Source organism: Xiphias gladius, chromosome 18 (assembly GCF_016859285.1).
Source record: "Xiphias gladius isolate SHS-SW01 ecotype Sanya breed wild chromosome 18, ASM1685928v1, whole genome shotgun sequence".
NCBI lineage: Eukaryota > Metazoa > Chordata > Actinopteri > Istiophoriformes > Xiphiidae > Xiphias > Xiphias gladius.
This window is the reverse complement of record NC_053417.1, coordinates 24,617,772-24,637,285: the sequence shown is the minus strand read 5'-3', so window position 1 is coordinate 24,637,285 and position 19,514 is coordinate 24,617,772. Positions and strand designations below refer to the sequence as shown.

At 42.9% G+C, this 19,514-nt stretch overlaps 2 protein-coding genes across 3 annotated transcripts in view; one reads left to right on the top strand and one right to left on the bottom strand.

Moving 5' to 3' along the window:
- Positions 1-229: 229 nt before the first annotated feature.
- Positions 230-9,112, top strand: LOC120804003 (lysine-specific demethylase 9). The gene is made up of 7 exons (XM_040153099.1): positions 230-875; positions 1,348-2,021; positions 4,075-4,212; positions 5,714-5,856; positions 6,066-6,233; positions 6,354-6,462; positions 6,593-9,112. The coding sequence occupies exons 1-7, from the start codon at positions 290-292 to the stop codon at positions 7,127-7,129; spliced, it is 2,355 nt and encodes a 784-aa protein (XP_040009033.1). The 5' UTR covers positions 230-289; the 3' UTR covers positions 7,130-9,112.
- Positions 9,113-9,453: 341 nt separating this feature from the next.
- The window catches only part of ptpn22 (protein tyrosine phosphatase non-receptor type 22), a 21,715-nt gene continuing 11,654 nt past the window's right edge, over positions 9,454-19,514 (bottom strand). For both annotated transcript variants that reach the window (XM_040153096.1, XM_040153097.1), the window contains exons 8-27: positions 19,366-19,425; positions 18,902-19,044; positions 15,478-15,544; positions 15,307-15,384; positions 15,018-15,104; positions 14,062-14,623; positions 13,864-13,950; positions 13,579-13,656; positions 13,293-13,364; positions 13,039-13,175; positions 12,732-12,759; positions 12,358-12,456; positions 12,050-12,118; positions 11,805-11,938; positions 11,641-11,668; positions 10,792-10,854; positions 10,366-10,463; positions 10,243-10,273; positions 10,068-10,151; positions 9,454-9,976 (exon numbers count right to left, since the gene is read on the bottom strand). In XM_040153096.1, the coding sequence (XP_040009030.1) occupies positions 9,915-9,976; positions 10,068-10,151; positions 10,243-10,273; positions 10,366-10,463; positions 10,792-10,854; positions 11,641-11,668; positions 11,805-11,938; positions 12,050-12,118; positions 12,358-12,456; positions 12,732-12,759; positions 13,039-13,175; positions 13,293-13,364; positions 13,579-13,656; positions 13,864-13,950; positions 14,062-14,623; positions 15,018-15,104; positions 15,307-15,384; positions 15,478-15,544; positions 18,902-19,044; positions 19,366-19,425 (2,067 nt within the window). In that variant the 3' untranslated portion in view covers positions 9,454-9,914. The remainder of the gene's footprint in view (positions 9,977-10,067; positions 10,152-10,242; positions 10,274-10,365; positions 10,464-10,791; positions 10,855-11,640; positions 11,669-11,804; positions 11,939-12,049; positions 12,119-12,357; positions 12,457-12,731; positions 12,760-13,038; positions 13,176-13,292; positions 13,365-13,578; positions 13,657-13,863; positions 13,951-14,061; positions 14,624-15,017; positions 15,105-15,306; positions 15,385-15,477; positions 15,545-18,901; positions 19,045-19,365; positions 19,426-19,514) is intronic.

The window sequence follows — 19,514 nt, the reverse complement described above, 5'->3', positions numbered from 1 at the left end:
GGGGGGGAGCACTGCCCCTCGCGGCCGCGGTCAGGTCGGCCATTACGTCAGAGGAGCAGAAGTGAGTGCGTGCGGAGCCGCACGCCTTCGGCGCCCTGGACTCCAACTCCCGCGCCGCATTGCGGCGGCGAACGGACTACACGACCCGCGGCGCCACGCGTCGCGCGTGCGCAGCGGGCCCCGAGGCGTTGGAAACAAACTACAAATCGGCGACGAGGGGGGACTACAACTTGTCGGGGACCTGCGCGGTGGCGGTCCCGAGTGCTTTAAATGTACTGTACGTGCAAAGATGGCAGCTGAAGTCGACTTGGTGCGTGCGAAAGTAGAAGAGGAAAAGGCGAGGGGCAGTCTAGATCGATTTATCAAAGAGAAGAAGAAGAAGAAGAAGAAGAAGAGGGACCTGTCGCCGTCGGCTGACAAACGGGAGAGGTCTGAGAAAGAAGCGAAGAAAGTGAAGCTCCATCACCACCACCACCAGCAGCACCAGCACCACCAGCACCAGCAGCACCAGCTCCTCCTCAACCACCAGCACGCTGAGCCCCGGACCCAGCAGCTGCGGCAGAATCCCAAACCGCACAACTTCAGCGCGGGCAAACATGTCCCGCACAGCCATCAGCACAGCCACCCCCACCACGACCCCGGCCTCGCCAACGGTGCCGGGAAGAACCTGCAGCGGACGGTGCCGGAGCAGCTGCCGAGGAAGCGAGCGGCGCCGTCCGAGCCACCTGCGCTCCTCACTTTCACGCCCCTCAAAGTGGTCAAGGCCAAGCCCCAGGATTTCAAAGAAAAGCACAGGGACAGAGACCTGAAACTGAAGCTGAAGAAGGAAAACGCCGAGGCAAACGTGAAACACGCGGAGCTCAAGAAGAAGAAGGGTGAGTTGTGTTATTCTCTGCGTTTTTGAAAAAAGGGGGGGTGCCATTAAAAAACGGAATGCATTTGTCGGGCTTCCCAGAGTGGGGCTTGGGGGACGCGCGTCAGTCTCTGAAAAGTTGCAAGAGGTTGGGAATTGTCGCTGGTTGGGGTTTGGCACTGGAACAGGATGTTGGACGTGTTTTGGTTACGATCTCCGTCCTGTGACAGCAGACGCACCCCGCACACCAGTGCCATTACAGAGACCTAAACACACCTACATGCCCCCGAAACCTTACCGACCTTATTGGTATTCTGCAGTCTGTTTCCAGGCTGCTCGACTAGGATTAAGTTTGGCGTGGGAAGCATACCGTCCCGAAGCTCCACTGCTAATTTAACACATTATGCATCAGTCAGAGAATCGCTCAGATGTGGTGTTCAGCCTCTTTTTTAAATTCCTGTCGTATTCAGTTTTACTTATCCCTGTACTTGTAGAGCCGAGGCCTCACAATGAGAACATCAAGTCCCTAGCTCTGGAGAAGTATCTCCTGAAGAAGAAGAAGAAGAAGAAGAAGCAGCAGCACCGCGAGGACGAGCACGGTGCCAAGAAGGTCCGGTGCGTGCACAGCAAAGCAGTGCAGACTGTGTGCGCGGGGCTTGGGGCAGATCTCGCGCTGCCCGTTTGCGCCGATCCGTCTCTGGCCGGCACCGCGAAGAACGAGAGGAATCGCCAGCCCGGCCGGCGCGCCGTCGCCAACCACCAACCCTACCTCCATGCTCTCAAACTGGGACACGTGCCGTTCCTCTCCCACCAAGATCACTACATCCGCAGCTCCTCCCTCCATACGGGCACCTGGTATGGACACCTCATGCACGAGGAGAGGCAAGCCAATGGCGGGGGCTCGGTGCTGCACGCCTATGCCGATGAGTTAGCTTGCCTCAGTCCGGCCGAGATGGAGTGCTTTGCCCAGGAGTTCCTGGAGCTGGCCTTCGCTGAGAAGCCCAGGGGTGCAGCCTCCTATGCCTTGGCAGTGGTGCACAGCGCGGCCGCCTACCTACCTGACTTCCTGGACTACTTTGCCTTCAACTTCCCCAACACGCCAGTCAAGATGGAGATACTGGGCAAGAAAGACATTGAGACCACCACTATTGCCAACTTTCACTCTCAGGTATGTGAAAAGGCAAAGGGGGTCCACCAGACTTGGGCACACCACCCAACAAACAAATCCTGCACATTTGTTGAAACCAAATCCATAGACGATGGCCTCTGGGGAGAGCAGTGGTCCTTTGGTGTCTCGATCAGCCGAATCACCTGTTTCTTTTTGAAGTCAGTCGAAATTAGGGCCACGCTGATTATTTTCTCAATGAATTGTTCTGTCTATAAAATGTCAGAAAAGAGTAAAATGCCCGTCCCATTACAATTTTTACGAGGGCCCAAGCTGACATATTCATATTGCTTGTCCAAAAACCGGAAGAATTTAATTTACCATCATAGAATTCTAAGATTTTTAGAGACCGGATTTTTAGTTAATGACTTAAACGGTTAATGACAAAAAACTGTTGCTGTTGAACTTTCCACAGCGACAACGAAAAAATTAAACAGTTCACAGTGTAAAGAGTCAAATTTAGTTGTCAGTCAACTAATTAATAAGTGGATTGATCATTTTAACTGTAGTATAAATCATAACATATTGTAAGCAGTCCAATAAATGTTAAATTAGTTTGAGTGCAGTAGCTTAGAATAGGATACCTTCACATAGAAATCATAGTATATTAAACTTTATGGAGTTGTAACAAGGTTGTAGCCAGTTATAGTCAGACCTCATGTTGTAATGTGAGAATCCAGGTGGATGCCTAGAAGAGGAAATCTAAACTTGAGGAATATGGTTTTTGGTTACCTTTTTATATTACTGATGTAAAACATAATTGGTTTCGATCAGAGAAATAAAAACGAATACACAAATTAGTAAATGGCATTGTTGAATAATAGAAAATTACTGCAAGTCTCCAGCTGTATATGCCCCCGACAACATTGCAGAGAGACAGAGGAAGCTGTAGGTCCGGGCCAAGCCCGAGTCACGAATGAGCTCAGGTACATGTTTATCTCCCAGTAGTTGACTCGGTCCAAAGTACACCATTGTTCAGTCTAAAAGCTGCTGCCGGCGGCAAGTTGTCGAGAGAGAGAGAGAGAGATGTAATGGAGTCGCTTTTGTTCCGTGACGACGCGGCGTAACGCCCGCTGTCGCTGCTTGAGAAATCTGTCAGAGAGGAGAGGGAGTGAGGCGAGACGCGAATTTAGATCCGCAGAGGACGCAGGGAGCTCGGCACCTTTCTGTTTGTGCGGGGGAAAGCAGACTTAATTCGATCATTTTCAGCACCGGAAAGTCTAGAGAGTAAATCGATGGAGGGTTCACATACCAGGATATTAATGTTATGCAGATTCATGTAGCTTTAGGTCCTTTTGCCTCAAGGATTATGGTCCAGCATATTTTCTACGCAGTCACCTAAACACCCATTTGTTCATTAATTAAAACTAAATCTTCATATAACAGCATAAAACACACAGGCTGTGGCCTGTAGGGTTTTATACCACACACTCATAAGCACATCAGTGTGAAAGTGTGTTCTTTGAACATTGAGGTGAGGGCCCCCCCCCCCTTCGCTGCCAGGTGACAGATAAGAGGGAAAAAAGATCCGTTAGGCATGATGTGCTGCTGTAGCTTCTTCAGAGCCATCGACCTGTGGCATGGGAGAGCAAATTGTACCTTCTGGCCTAAAGGACAGTGCCGTAGAAAAGTAATAGTGTGCGTTACGTGCTGCTGGCTTGGAGCAGGCATTTTGTCTTGCTCAAAGTAGAGCGGTGGCGAGAGTACCACTCGGGGAATCGAGGGACCCCTCGGTACGGCATAAGAAAGCGTATCCTGTCGATCTGTTTGCAATAGAGGCTGAAGGAGAGTCGAACAACTGACGAGAGCTGTAACATAGTACGTTGAGTATGTTGTGTGCTCACACTGGAAAAGTGACACAAGTAACGATACTCAAAAAAGTCAGTGTGTTTACTAAAACAAACCTGATTATGTTGATTTTTTTTTTTTGTATTCTAACTGGAAAAAACAGAATACTAAGACAATTCAAATATGGCACTGTATATACAGTATATAATTAGGATGAAGCATGGAACTGGGGCACACTGAATGACATAAGCTGTTTCTCCTGTACTAGGTGAACCGGACTTACTGTTCAGGAACTTACCGGGCCGGACCCATGAGGCAAATCAGCCTGGTGGGAGCTGTGGATGAGGAAGTCGGAGACTATTTCCCCGAGTTCCTTGACATGCTGGAGGAATCACCCTTTCTCAAGGTCAGAGGAAGATTAATTGTTCGGATTTTTTTTTTTAGTCAGTATTCTGAGGGCTGTACTCTGGGAAAAGTCTTTACTCTAGCTAGTTCACACAACACTAAAGTTTTGTAACTTCAGGCCTGATGAATCTTTGTGTACTGAACCATGACATAATGCAAACACATCAGGAACAATTTTTTTCTTATTTTTATATGTGTATATATATGTGTGTGTGTGTGTGTGTGTGTGTGTATATGTATATATATATATATATATATATACATATACACACACACACACACACACACACACACACACACACACACACACACACACACACACATATATATATGTGTATATATATATATATATATATATATATATATCTCCCTCTCACCCCCCTCCCATGGGTGGTGGTGGTGTGTCTTCCTCAAGCTCGGGTCCTCTACCAGAGGCCTGGGAGCTTGAGGGTTCAGTGCAGTATCTTAGCTGTTCCCAGGACTGCGCTTCTGGACAGAGACCTGTTTGTGGGTCACAGCCCCCAGTGCTCCACTTACCACTGGCACCACTGTTGCCTTTACTCCCCACATCTCTTCTAGCTCCTCTTTCCTTCCCTTGGTATTCTCGATCTTCTCGTGTTCCTTCGTCTCAATGTTGCTGTCGCTTGGGAACGCTACGTCTATCACTACTGCCTTCTTCTGTTGTTTGTCCATCAACGCGACGTCCGGTTGGTTGGCCATCACCAGTCTGTCAGTCTGGATCTGGAAGTCCCACAGGATCTTGGCTTGGTCATTCTCAACCAGCCTAGGAGGTGTCTTCCATCGTGACCTTGGGACCTCCAACCCATACTCAGTGCAGTATGGGTATATCTATCTAACTCTATCTCTATCTATCTATCTATCTATCTATTTATCTATCTATCTATCTATCTATATAGATATAGATATAGATATAGATAAATAGATATATTCATGCACTGACTGCCACCTGACAGGAGGATTTAACCTCATTGCTCATCCATAACCTGTACATAATCCTCTAGACCCCAGGCCAGATTCACACTTAATATGCTGACTTAAGTGTGTTGCTCTCAGGAAGCTCATTAAGGAGTAGAGTCCCACAGGCCATTGTGACTCCATTACTGATGCATTGTTATTGTTGTAACATCTGTTCAATCTGTTGTACTTTTGATAACAATAATGTTAACATGAACTAAATCAGATAAGAGGACTTTATTATTATATGGTGGCTGTTAATTGTCTTTCTCCTCAGTTGCACCACAAACATACTATCTTATTTAAAACCACTATTCCTAAGATTCTAGTTTAAGTCCATGCCCATGGGTTTCAGCGGCATGCAGTATATGTTTTAGTGTTTATACCAAAATGATGAATATCCGGTTAAGTGTAATCTCATTCTCAGCGTGGCTCTGTGAATTAGCTCGAACAGCTTGAAGCCAAAACTCACCGCCATGTTTGTGAACGTCTGTTGTGTGTGTGTGTGTGTGTGTGTGTCACCGCAGATGACCCTACCATGGGGCAGCCTCTCCAGTCTGAAGCTGGACTGTCGCTCTCAGAGTGATGACGGGCCCATCATGTGGGTGCGACCAGGAGAGCAAATGGTACCCACTGCGGACATGCCCAAGTCTCCTTTCAAACGACGCAGGTATCACCGTCATCAGCTTCAGAGAAAATGTATAAAATGAGTTCCATGTCCATACTGGATGGAAAGATAGAAAAAATAATCAGAAATAGGTTAGCCATGATCACGGAGCACAAATTCTGACTTTACCTCTGGTGGAGCAAAAAAAGTAAAGGCCTGTCTCATTGTCCTTCCCCTGTTCCCTACCCCCTCATATCTTTCTATCTTTCCAGGTCCATGAATGAGATAAAAAACCTGCACTACCTGCCGAGGGCCAGCGAACCCAGAGAGGTTCTGTTTGAAGACCGGACTAAGGCCCATGCCGACCACGTGGGTCAGAGTTTTGACTGGCAGAGCACTGCTGCTGTTGGGGTACTGAAGGCAGTGCACTTTGGAGAATGGTGAGTGGTTTTTGGCATGCCTCAGTAAAAATGTAAAACAATACATAGCCATGAACGTTTGTAATGACATGCTATAATGTGAGGTAGGAGGCTTTAATGCTTTTTGACACTCTCTTCCAGGAATAACCGACCTCGGATAACCAAAGATGTAGTGTGTTTCCATGCCGGGGACTTCAATGAAGTTGTCCAGAGACTGCAGCTTGATCTGTATGAGCCCCCGGTGTCTCAGGTATGAACCGGAATCTTCACACACAAATAGTATGTATGCTATCTTGCATCCTTTTGTTTAATTATTAAGCTATAGGTAGCACATACTGCTAAATTTCTCAAACAAAGAACCGCTGTGTATGTTTGTGCAGTGTGTCCAGTGGGTGGATGACGCTAAGCTCAACCAGCTGAGGAGGGAGGGGATCCGCTACGTCCGTGTCCAGCTCTGTGACGACGACATTTACTTCATCCCGAGGAACGTCATCCATCAGTTCAAGACGGTGTCTGCGGTCTGTAGCCTGGCCTGGCACATTCGGCTCAAACAGTACAATCCGGAGGAGAAGGTCAAGGAGGAGGAGCAGCAGCCCAGTGATCTCAGCCCCACCTCGGGCCGAGTCTCTTTTTCCCTCCCTGCCAGGCCGGATGCCACCGTAACCCCCTGTGCGAGACCACAGGGAGACAATATCCGAGGTGGGGTGGCCAAGACTGAAGAACCAGAGTTCCAGAGGCCAGCAACACCTCCCCGGGAGCCCCAGCCCGCCCCTCCACAGCCCACCAAATCTGCTCACTTGCCACCAACATACCAGGATCCCCACTTTTCTTTGGCACCAGTCCACTCTGGCTGTACGCCTTCAAGAGAGCCTACACTTCCGAAAGCCTTTGGCCACACCGCAGAGTTCCCTAAATGATCCTTCTCACCCTCCGCGACCCCTCTCTCTGTCCGCCGCGGGAGGAGCATACATGAAGGAGTTCTAGACTAAAACTGACAATTGACTGTCAATCAGGAAGCCTTTCGACTTAAATTATTCTTCACGCTTTTTAAAATCTTTACACGTCGGTTAAAATGTCCCCTGTGGTATCTTTTGTTTTGTGTTTTTTCAGCCAAAGTATGCTGTTTAATCATACTACGTAATACATTATGTTATTTTTTTTATGTAGTCGCACCTAAACTGGAACTCTCTGCTGTCTCATTGAAAAGTGTGTATCGTGTCAAGACAGTATTATTTTTAGACCGTCAATCTAAGTCGCTACATTTACTGCAAGAGACGATTTTTTTTTTTTTTTTAATTTATGTTCAAGGCTCAGCTGTTATTTTCTGGCAGAATGATTTCACTGAAGAACTGAGATCACAAACGCAGGTGGAACTGATTGTTTACATACTTAAAATATGATTACTCTGCAAGCATGATACAGACATTCTGCTTCATTAGTTTTCACTGACGAGGGCATGTAGACTGACCTTACCCAGAAGACACTGAGGCGTTGTCAGTTGTCTGCAAAGTGCGGCTTAGGCCTTTGCTATGTGAATCAAATTGGAATTGGTGGCTTGGCCACAGCCAGTAAAGACAGGAAAATCAAAACAAGTTGTCTTTTATTTTGAGACACGTTAAAGCATTTTCATATAAATTGAGGAAGAGACATTTCCCCTTATTTTGAAACGAAGCGACATACAATTATCTAATTATGCTACAAGCAGTTAATTACAGCAAATCTTTATTTAAATGCCATTTTATACGGTGCCCTTTTTCTTACTGTTGATACTGTTTTTGATATTTTATTTATTTTCTTAAGATTGAACTTAACATGTGAACACAGGTTTATAACCAGTGATGAATATTTAATGATCTAATTATAGGAGCTCCTCTAAATGACAAAAGAATTACAGCTATTGCTATCAGTAATAATTGTCTGTATCTTTTCTTCAGGTGTGGAGTATGTCTTCAGAATTTGGTATGTAAATATTATGCCATGCTGTTATCACTGGGAATATGTGAACGCCGTCAGTGGACCCATTCCTCATTTGATTAAAATCCTCTCGCACTTTTAGTTTTGACCGGTAATGTCGCCAGGTTGAGGAAGGCAACTGTTGCAGAAGGTTATCGTGGTTGTATTCACTTTTCTGAGTGTAACTGCTTGGTATCAGACCGACTCCTTTTCTTACAGGTCTGAAAAAAATTTCACAGAATGAGAAATTCACATTTCGTCTGAACCTTACGGAGGCCTTCATTCTGCAGTCTTCTGAAGTGAGCTCTATAATGGAAGTGATAATGTGATACCGCCTTTCCTCTACCACTGACTACATCTTAGTGCCTTGTACTGTATTGTACCGTATAGGGTCAGCCTCATTTAAAACTGTGAGGTTTACTTGTTGGTGAGCAGGATGTAAAACGGGGATTGGCCAAGCAGCCATAGTGTATCATGTTTTTATTTTTATTTTTGTTTGTTTGTTTGGTTTTTTTTATATAAAAAGAAAATGATGGTCACGTGATGCTTTTTGATTTCCACATCTGCACGTCACCTGGAAGCAAACAATAATTATCGTATCATAGTGTTACTGAAAATCATGCCTTTCATACATATTAGATCCTAGTCAGGAAGCATAGTGGTTATTTTCGTTTGGCAGAAATATGGCTGTCATCTTGACTTACGAAATCAATGTAGAAATAAATTAGTCAAGTTACAATACTGTCACATCAGCCTCTTGTCATATTTGTTGTGATGCTCTGTGTTCTAGACCAATGATTGTTGTTGTTAATGTTTGTACGAAGACATTTTTAATGATTTTTTTTTTTTTTTTTTCCAGTTTCCTGGGTGATTAGTTAAAGATAGCGTAATTCTGGTACCAATGTGATTCAGTCTTGTTAAGTAGGAAAAAACAATGAAAATGCACAGACCTTCTATATTTTTTAATAAATAATTTTGTGTAACCAGTTTATGTAACACAGTTTAAATGTATTTACATTATGTGCATATTCAATATGCATCACATTCACTGTACCTTAAGATATCTCTTTTTCACATGTTTTATGATACTTTTGAAAGCTGATGCTTTTAAAATCATTTCAATACCAAACTAAATTACACTCATGGTACTCTGAACGATATTAAGTGTGTTGTTTCTATAACAGAAAAAGTGACGTGCTGATGAACTAGATGCAATGTTGTAACCGTTTTCTTATTTCGTGCCAAAAGCCCAAAAACACACACACACACACACACACACACACACACACACACACACACACACACACACACACACACACACACACGCACACACAGCTAAATACATTTGTCATACACCAAGTTTAACAGCATTACCCTGCACAAGTGTAAAATGTGTCACAGCAGATTGCAAATTATTTTATTGAGTAACACTCCTGAGTTTTTAATTAAGTGTTCATGCCATTGGTCCAAGTGGCTGTACCTGTTGTTCAGAGAGGCACTGGTCAATAGTTAAAAGTAGCTTTAGTTCATATATAGTACAAAAGGCATGGGAGCTGCCTGTTTGTTCTCCGCTGAGGCTGTGCAAGCCAGAGAACTGGCTTTCGGTGCTTTTCATGTACACTGTATGGAATCTTCAAGGGATACTTGAACTTCTAAATGTCCCGGTCCTTTAGTGATTTAGTGACGTATCAGGATCATCATTAGAACAGCTCCACCTTTGATGCTTAGAGCGAGAGGGGGACGGCCGCCTCAAATCCAAGTCTCTGGGTAACTCCTAGGGCCCTTTGGCTTTCCAAAACGGTTCCCAAATCCTGCGGATAATGAAGATGGTGTCATTAAAAATTGTATGTGTTGAAGTAGACCAAATATGCAAATGTCAAAATGAAGTAGACGTGAGTGTACCAAATTTGAACACTGAAGATGAGGCACCATATGTTGGAGGTGGTGTTCCAGGTTGATTGAGAGGTGGTGGAGGGCCAGTTTTAGCTGGGAATATAGTTTTTAGACATGTTAGTCCTAGTTTCCTCATGGACATCAGTGCATTTATTGAGCTAAACTTTAAATTAGCATTACTTACTTTTTTGTTTGTGTCTAAAAAACTTCAGACTCTGGACGAAGGAGACAAAAAGCACAGATTTAGCTGGCTGCCCTTTCAAATTTTCCATAGCTATGGACTACTTGTGGGTAGCTCTTGTGTTACCTTTGTTCTGGACATCCCCTTCTCGTTGCTTTTGTCCGATTTGTTTCCAGATGGCTCAGCGTTCAGGGAGGGCCTGCGGGTCACATCGTGCTGTCCCACTTGTGCCGGTGAACACAGCGAGAGATTGAAAGTGAAATGACGTGTTGTGCTTGAAATTGCCCTGATAGTTACCCTTTTGTAACTCAGTGTGCCTGTCACACCCAGGGTTTGTGAGAAAGAATCATTACCTGTATTATCAAGTCTTATTAGGAATCACCAGGGCCTTATATGTATGATTTATGTGGTTGAATGTTAATAAGCCAAGTATTCATGTGTCTATTCATGACTATTATCTATTGTTATCTATTACTACTATCTATTAATAATAACGTGTGAGAGAGGCTATTGTGTAATGTGCAGCGCCTTTAAATGTCTGACGCAACTCACCACTTCCTGCTCCATCCATGACCACAGGAGGTGGGGCGAGCTGCTGAGCTGCAGCGAGGGGCTCTGCGGTGGAAACACAATGATAAACTACCCCGAGTGCAGACACGGTCATCTAGATTCATCAACGACAAACCTGGCATTTTATCAGTCAAACTTCTGTCCCTTGCTTTGGCAAAGGATGCCTCCCTGTGGTGTAGATAGGCACAAGTCCACAAAATTCATTTTAACCTGCATGCTGCACAAAAGTGATAAACTGGTGGTTTGCAGCCAGCAATAAAGGACTAGCAAAAAATCAATGAAAAGACCAAAACCAGTAATTAAGTGATACTAACAAGCGTTTTCTGCCGTAGACCTCCGTTGTTGTCCAAAAACGATCAAAAACACATCAGTAACCCCAGGTGCTAGTTTCCTTCAACACTGGATCTGTGGTTTATTTTGAGTCAAGCCCACCTACGTGTCCTACTAATGTAAATACTCTGCAACTGAAAATAGGCCCCAACAAATACACAGTTTAGTCCTATTGGCACAAAATTTGATTTAAAAAAAACAAAAAACAGTGCCCAGAAATGATTTAACTTTTTTTTGGTAAATGGAAATATATACTCATGACTCATTTTTAAAGATTTACATCTACACTTGGAAGAAAGGGGCCTGGGGCTCAGCGCCACAGACAGGCTGGGGAAGTCGGAAAATATTGATAGATGGACTAGCTTGCTGTTCGTTTTGGTCTTTTCATGGGACTTGCGGCGGCAAGAGAAACACAGAATATTGCTATCCTCATCCTTTAACTTCCAGGTCAAGAAAAGTGAAAGCAGAAGAGGAAGGAGCCTTCATGCAAAAGTAGCTTACCTTGTGTTGAACTATTAGCTCGAACAGACTAGGGGGGAATATTTGAAAGCAAAAGCGTTAATATCCTAACAAATATAAATGTATCAGTGAGGGGGGTACAAGAAATCTGTTTTCCAGATAACATGCTCTAATCCTCAGGTTTTGACCTATTTGATCGCCATTACCTTGCTTCTGCTCATGACAACATCAAGGAATTTCTTGGCCTGAGAGTTGCCATTCCACTCAGACGACAGGCCTGCCCTTGGTGAGGGCTGTGTTGTTCCCGAGGGCTGCGGCTGGAGGGCAGTTGTCTCACGAGCTGTTGGAAAATAGCAGGGGCAAATGAGACAGCGCTTCGCTTAGACAACAAGCGCAGCTGCACAAGCCACATCGCGCGTCTCTGTCGCCACGAGGATGATGATACACTCACTCTCTTCTGCTTTGAGGATGAAGGACTCTGGGGTTCTGTCAGGAAGGGGAGGAGTCGGGCTGTCTTCGGCTGCACAGTCAGATAAAATCAAATCACCAGCAACTTTTAATTTCTTATCAAGAAACCTTTATTTCACCTCATGTTTTTGTGCATGTGTATGTCATTGTTTTGCATATACATATATACACATACACATTCTCTTGGAATTGACATGGAGATGTTTGTGAATGTCCTCCCCCCCGAGGATAATCTCAAAGCAAAGATCAATAGTTAGATCATAATTGCATCACTCAGCCGGCTCAACTTACATGGAGAGAGCAGCGGAGGAATCGGTGGGTCCAGAGGCTGATAGACGGGATGGAGGTTTGAGGTTGTGTTTGGCGCAGGATCAAGATGTGTTAGTGGCACTAGAACCATCGCAAGAAAATACCAGAGCATTGAAATGATCACACACATGTAGTCATTTAATAAGAAATGGCAGGTAATTTTGATATCTGTGAGACCCTCTTAATTGGTTAAACAGGCACGTAACTTGGTGATGTCATCAATGTTACAAGATTAAATTTAAATTCCTCATCACATAATTGCATACAATTACATTTATCAAATTGTCAGCTGGCTTAATTATTAGAGACACATACACATACAAGTCCTGAACATTGTGTTATTCTAAAAATCTTACCCGTGAAGGTCATCTTTGCTTTCAGACTCTACAAGAAAGAGAAGTATTTTGCTGTTACATAACTGCCGTGCTATTTTCAGCGCTCTAGCGCTCCGATATTACAGTATGCTGATACCAAATAATTTCCACTTTATGGTATGGGTTAGACATTCACAGTATCGTCCACATGCTCAGTTGACCAGAGGTGTTTTGTCCCCAGTTTCTGACTTCATTATGTGCACAAATAATACATCTAATATACGTAATCCACCGCTCAATTCATCCTTTATACCCTGCATGGCAGCCGGTGAAGAGCCATTATTCTCACCTTACTTCTCACCCAAGGTTTCGTCTCATTCTGAGATGCACCGGCAGCTGGCTCTGAGTTGCCGGACCATTCCGAAGACATTCCAATTCTGTTCAGTTTCGCTGCTGACGTGACCTCCAGGTTCTGCTTCGTGGGAGCTGAATGGCAAGCAAGAATAATACATTCCTTAGTTACACATTTGAGTAAAAGCTACAGCTTGTTTTTTTTGTTTTTGTTTTTTTTTGTCTGATGGATTTATGATAAAATTGGGTCACCTTGATCAATATCCAGCTCAAATGATTCTGGGGTTCTCTCTGGGAGTGGGGGGACAGGTGAAGGAGGGCTGCCTGGGAATATGGAAATAAGTATCAAAGTTGATTCTGGATATTTTCTTCAACGTTCAACTCATCGTTGTCAGCATTTCAACATCAAAGAATTGCTCCAACTTACTCCAACAAAAAGTAATTGCGGACATTAAAGTACACTGAAAAATCATGTCATCTTCAGACACGTCGAACTAAAAGAAAAGCATGGGTGAGCGCGTTTCAGACATTGTCTTACCTCCCAACTCCCTGACAGACTCAGCAGCAGCATTAGATGGAATGAAAACCGATAACCTTTCACAGGGATCAGATTGCTCTAAAAGGCAAAACCATAATATGTTGGAACACTCAAGGATATATTAGCACATAGCAAGATTAACAAGGTGATCCATATGTGATTCCATCAGTAGTTGATTAAAAACTATGAAAAAGGAATGTATGTAATAAACCTAGTAGAGAGGAGTAAGCTTAGTGTAAGCCTTACAGAAGCTATATTGTAGACTTTTACACTGAGAACACCAACCTGTGTCCACAGCCAGTACATAGGATTCAGGGGTCCGTTCAGGTAGCGGAGGAGGTGTCTCCTCATCCGTAGGAGCTTCAACGGTATCTACAAAATGCACATCGATGAATACACATATCCGCAAAGTAGAATTCTGCCACTCTGTTGTCTGCGCTGTTTGTCTTGGAGACTAACACATGCACAAATGTGACCTTTTACCTGAGACAGTAGAGGTAGGCTCTGGTGTCTGGTCTTTCAGCAACAATGAGGGTGTGCTGAAGACAGGGAAAACTGTCCATTGTTTGGTGTCTTCAGTAGAGTCCATGGATACCTCCTCTGATGAAGGGGAGTTCATAGGAGTGTCAAAGTAGGGGTCCTCCACCATCAGACAAACGGCTTCTACCACAGCTGGTGTAGCTGGCGGGCTCAGTGATGGTACGTCTTGACTTTCCTGTATACTCTCCTCTACGGCAGGGGCTCTCTGGGTTGTGTGCACCAGTTTGGGTGAGGTCCCGGGTCCCTCCCGCAGGTCTCGGCTGGTGACCGCAGTGTCAGGAAAGGCCTCGAGTGGGTGCCATTGTTGCCGATCCGTCTGTTTGTCTTTGGCTCTCAAGGCAATGAGGTTTTCTGAAGTGGAGGACAAGGGTCTGTGGTGCTGCGGTAAAACACCCCTCTCCTCATCCAGCAGGTGCTGGAATTGTGGCTGCGAATCCAACTCCTCACTCTGATCCAGTAGCTCGCATTCGGTGTCAGGCGTGATCGCAGAAGGGACCATTGTCACCTGGCCAGTTTAAAAGTGTTGAGTGTGAGTCACAACAGCTCTTGATAAATGAAGGAAATTAATGCACGTGCATTAATGCTACGCATATATGCATTGTGCCTGATTCATATTATCATTGAAAGTGTGTGCAGTATTACACAGGATGTAAATAAAGAGGGCCCGACAGGTGGGTTTTTCTTCAAGTGAAGCAGTAGCTTTATTGACAAAACCCTCGTTGTTCAGTTTTGAATCACCCAATCTGGAATATGCTGATTTACCAATGTAACTGCATTCTATGTTAATATTACAAAACCACAAGAAAATCTGCTACAGCTGTTGTTTCTGCTCTACTGCTTGTGACTGTCTTACTTGTCAGTTGGTGTTGTTAGGGTTAATAGTATTACTGGTTGCTCACCTCATTTCTCTGGGTCTGTTCCTCCGTGAGCTGCAAATATCTCTGAAACAGTATCTTGACGGTTCTGTACACCAGCTCATATTGTTCCTGAGGTTAAGCAACAAAAACCTGCTCTGTTAGGTGACATGGCCCTGGGGCATGACGCACGAAACACAAATCATCAAAAGGCCTTTGATAGAGGGAAGCAACTGGCATGAATTGCCTGAAATGCAGTTCTGCTTGTTGGAAAATTTGTTACATGTGATGCTCTGTTTAAAAAAAAAAACAAACAAAAAAAAAAAAAACCTACCTTAGTTTGAACCACAGAGGGCCTCTGGGTTCTCATGTTTTGAACCAAGTCATAGACATTGAAATCTGGTGCGATCCTCTAAAAACAAGCACACAAACAGCACAATGCGGCGGGGATCTTTCACTGTAGCATGTACAATGTGCAGAAAGTGCCAGGTTGGGAATATCTCACCTGTTTCTTCAGGAGGTTCCAAGTATAATCAATGGCACAAAGGGCTCCTGTTCTACCGCAGCCAGCGCTACAAGCAGCAAAAAGTCCCAGTTTAACCACTCAGCTAATCTCCAGCAGGAAGGACATTTCAACAGGATGCATCAAATAATTATTAGTTATAGACGCGTTGAATTAGGTATCAGACATGATAATATTAGCAAACATTAGACACAGTGTCATTGTCTTGATTTCCTGGAAATCATTGTACTGCATAGCCCACGCCGCATCCTTCCAATACTCTACGCAGGTTCAAAGAAATGTTAAAAGCCATTTTCTAATTTACCCGGCTAAAAAAAAAGCACAGCTCACCTCAGGGGAATTCTTTGAAATTCTGAGATCATATAAGAAATAAAATGAAATAAAATAAAACATGTTCAAGGCTTTAACTCAGAACCTGACAGTATGGGGTTTTCCCAGGCTGTCATTCAAGACATTTCAAGAAATTTGAATTTGCTCTTTCATAATATCGCCCGATTGTCCTCCATATAGTTGTATCAGTATTGTATAATGTCATCAATAAACCACAAGCGGTGGTTACAGTAACACGATCTTAAAACTTACAATGTTGAGTTTTTAATCGACCCTGTGTCGGACAGAAGTTGCTTCAACTGTACGGTCGTTCTTGAGGCCGTATTTAGCAGTGGTTCTGAACTGTTTTACAGCCTGGGATATGAGAGGTTTGTGATACCATGTCCTTTTTTCGGTAAGTGTACAGGAACGCTTTTTTTTTTTTTTTGCTGTAAAAATCTTTGAGTGCGGTTTTGCAGCGGTGAACTCCATCAGAAGTGAGGTGACTGGCTGGTACAGTATGTAGGTTGGATCTGCCACTGACTCAACATTCCATTACTCGAAAAGGTGTGGGCATGTCACGGTGAGGCATGCTTTCATATCACATTTTTCTACAGTGCTCAGCTATTTTATTTTCAGTATAGTTAGTCATCAAAAAGAATAGCATGTATCTTTAGGTAAGTAACATAAAAGAGAAAAAAGAAAAACATCAGCTACTTTATATTTACTTCGATATACTTCCAGGTAACATATTTATGTGCAGCTTTCCAAGTACCTGACTAATTTGTTAGATATGCTAACAGCCAATTCACTCTTTGTCCATCATCCACATTTGTAAAATGAGTTTCTGTTCCTACTAAACAAAGTGTTGCGTAGTTACCAATAAAAGAGACAATAAAAAAAACAAAATGAAGCTATTTGCAATATAATCAAGATGGTATTCTTCCTCCTTTCTTCCTTTCAAGTCGACAATTTCAGCTACACTTATCTTCCAGCGTACCTCTCATATTTTCCATTCAATATCCCCTTCCTCTATAGCCGACTTGGTGCGTATTTGTGCACACCCAAAAATCTAATAGCAAAAAAAAAAAAAAACGAACAAAACAATCTAATAGCACTGTTTTGCACTCATTCACAGAAAGAAATGCTCCCTCCAGCCCCAAACCCCACCTGACTAACCGAGGACAGACCACACATTTGCTGTTCCGTGTGTGGACTGATTCAAGTCTACTTTTGGCTGAAAGTGTGTCTAACTTTCAGTAGAAGGTTAAATGTGAGTTTTAAATCAGCCATAGTACGAGTGCTGGAAAAACTGAGAGAAAATACATATATTAACACTTGGTGGGTCGTTGGTTTACCGCCTACGCACGTTTCCGGTCTCAAGAGAGAGAGAGGTGCCTTGCCCCTAAAGCCTAAACCAGGTGACATATACACGCTGCCCACAGGCAATACGTTCCCATAGTAACTTCTCAATCAAAACCACAAATGTGATTCTTCAGTGCGATCACTACTTACCTTAATGTTTTCACACAGTAAAACAGAGGAGACATTTCATCCTTTGTTACAGTTCATCATCTAATACTGTAACAAAACAAGCCCTTCAATAATCCGGTTATTATAATAATAGTAAAGATAAACTTTATTTGTACGGTGCCTTTAATATATAAGATGCAGCTCAAATCTCTATACAAAAAAATTGTATTAAAAATGTTTAAAATATTTTAATGGATTAAAAGGTTGTAAAAAAAAAAAAAAAAAAAACAATTTAAAATACAATAAAGAAAGTAAAATATTTCAGTGAAATAAGTGAGGTGACAAGAGACTACCACTTCCTTGACTAAACTGTTGGCACATTTAATGCTTTAGTGTCTGATGACCTAAGGCAGCAGCTACGAGTATAGAGGGAGAGAGAGTTGACAAAGTATGAACATGCTAAAAAATTCAGAGTCTTGTAAACTAGTAATGAAATACCATTTTAACCAGTGTAAAGATGCTAAAATGGGTGTGATGTACTCTGGCAGCTGAACAACTTTGTAAAGGCACAAGTCTGTTTGCTGATTTCTTGGTTAGTAAAGAGCAAGATATGGTCTGACTTTTGCTACATTTCTGAGGTGGAAATAAATCTGTCAGTCTGCTTTCTTAGATTTAAGTCACAATGTACAGAGCCTTCAAGCTTTTTGCCTCTGATTGAAAATTCTTTGTGTAATTCATTCCTCGTGTAATTTGAAATAATTATTAGTTATCCAATACTCTTTAAGCAACCTGTTAAACAGTTTAGACTGTTGGGGTTGTCAGGTGCTACTGATAAACACAATTGTGTGTCATCCGCATAGCTATGAAATTTCACCTTTATACCAAGTGGAAGCATGTACAGTGAGAACAGGAGTGGACCAAGCACGGAGCCATGTGGTACACCATACAGAATGTGATGAGTATTTTAAACATATTTACCAATACTGACACAAAACTGTCTCCCAGTTAAACGAGTGTGGAACCAGTCAAGAGCCTCTCCAGCAATTCAAGCAGTTTTAATTTATCTATCTAGTAGTAGTAGTAGCACTATTAGTGGATCAATTGTATTAAATCATAGAGGACCAGGACAGAAGCATTACTCACATAAACACTAACTCTGAGGTTATTTAAGACCGTTACCTCTTTGCCATGACCATTTCAGAAGCCTGAGTGATATTTGATTTTTTCATCTCTATGGAAGCTATTTAATTGTTTACACACTGCTTTTACGATGATTTTGCTGATGAAAAACATATCTGAAATAGGTCTGGAATTTTTCGTAATACAGAGATCAAGATTGTTTTTCTCAGAGAGAAATAAGTTTTAGAATTAAAGGTTCCCAGTGCAGCAAGGTTTTTAAGAGTGGGCTACTATTACTATTGTTTATGAACAATCAACAGTTAGTGGTGTTTAATTTGCAAGGAAGCACAAGCAATACACTAATGAAAGTAATGAGGAGAGAAGACTGCCGGCATGTAAATATGAATGTACTGTAGATAAAAAAGTTGAAAATTACAAGTTAGAAAGTTTTTTTTATAAGAGCCCCAAAGAGCACCTTCAAATTCTACAAGGATGTCTGTCTGACCTGCAGTGGATGCAGATAGGGATGTCATCATGGGGCTGATAGGAACGCATCTCATGCAACATTTCCAGAATGGGGGGGATGGAGTCTGGTACACCGTGATCTGGCCAGTTGACATAGTGCAGCTGTTTCAAAGTTCGACTAGACTGGAAAAAATGTAGGTATTGTAGACAATTACAACCTAAGCCTCTTTTCAGAGCACATTTCAGTTCAAGGCAAACACTTTTACCACACTTTTAGATTCTGTATGTCATTGTAAAAGCTGAAGATTTACACAATTAAAATGATTATAGTAGACATTAGCAGATCCTGTCACGATAACGTCAAATACACAGTGACCAAATTCGTTTTGAGATTGGCCTCTAGTCTCTGTGGCAGCTGAAACACATTAGCTGGTAATCTTTTGCTTTTCTCAGGAGAATTACTTTGACAGTTATTCTCTCAGTCAGGGTATAAACAATACTTACATTGTGATAAGTCAACTTTAACATCCTTGTTAAATAATCTCCTTTATTTTCCTCAGAATCCTGTAAAGAAAAAAAAAAGCCAGCAGTGCATCTTTAAGCTGAGTACTTATTCTTGATGTTTAAAAAGGTAGATAATGTGAATTTCTTTG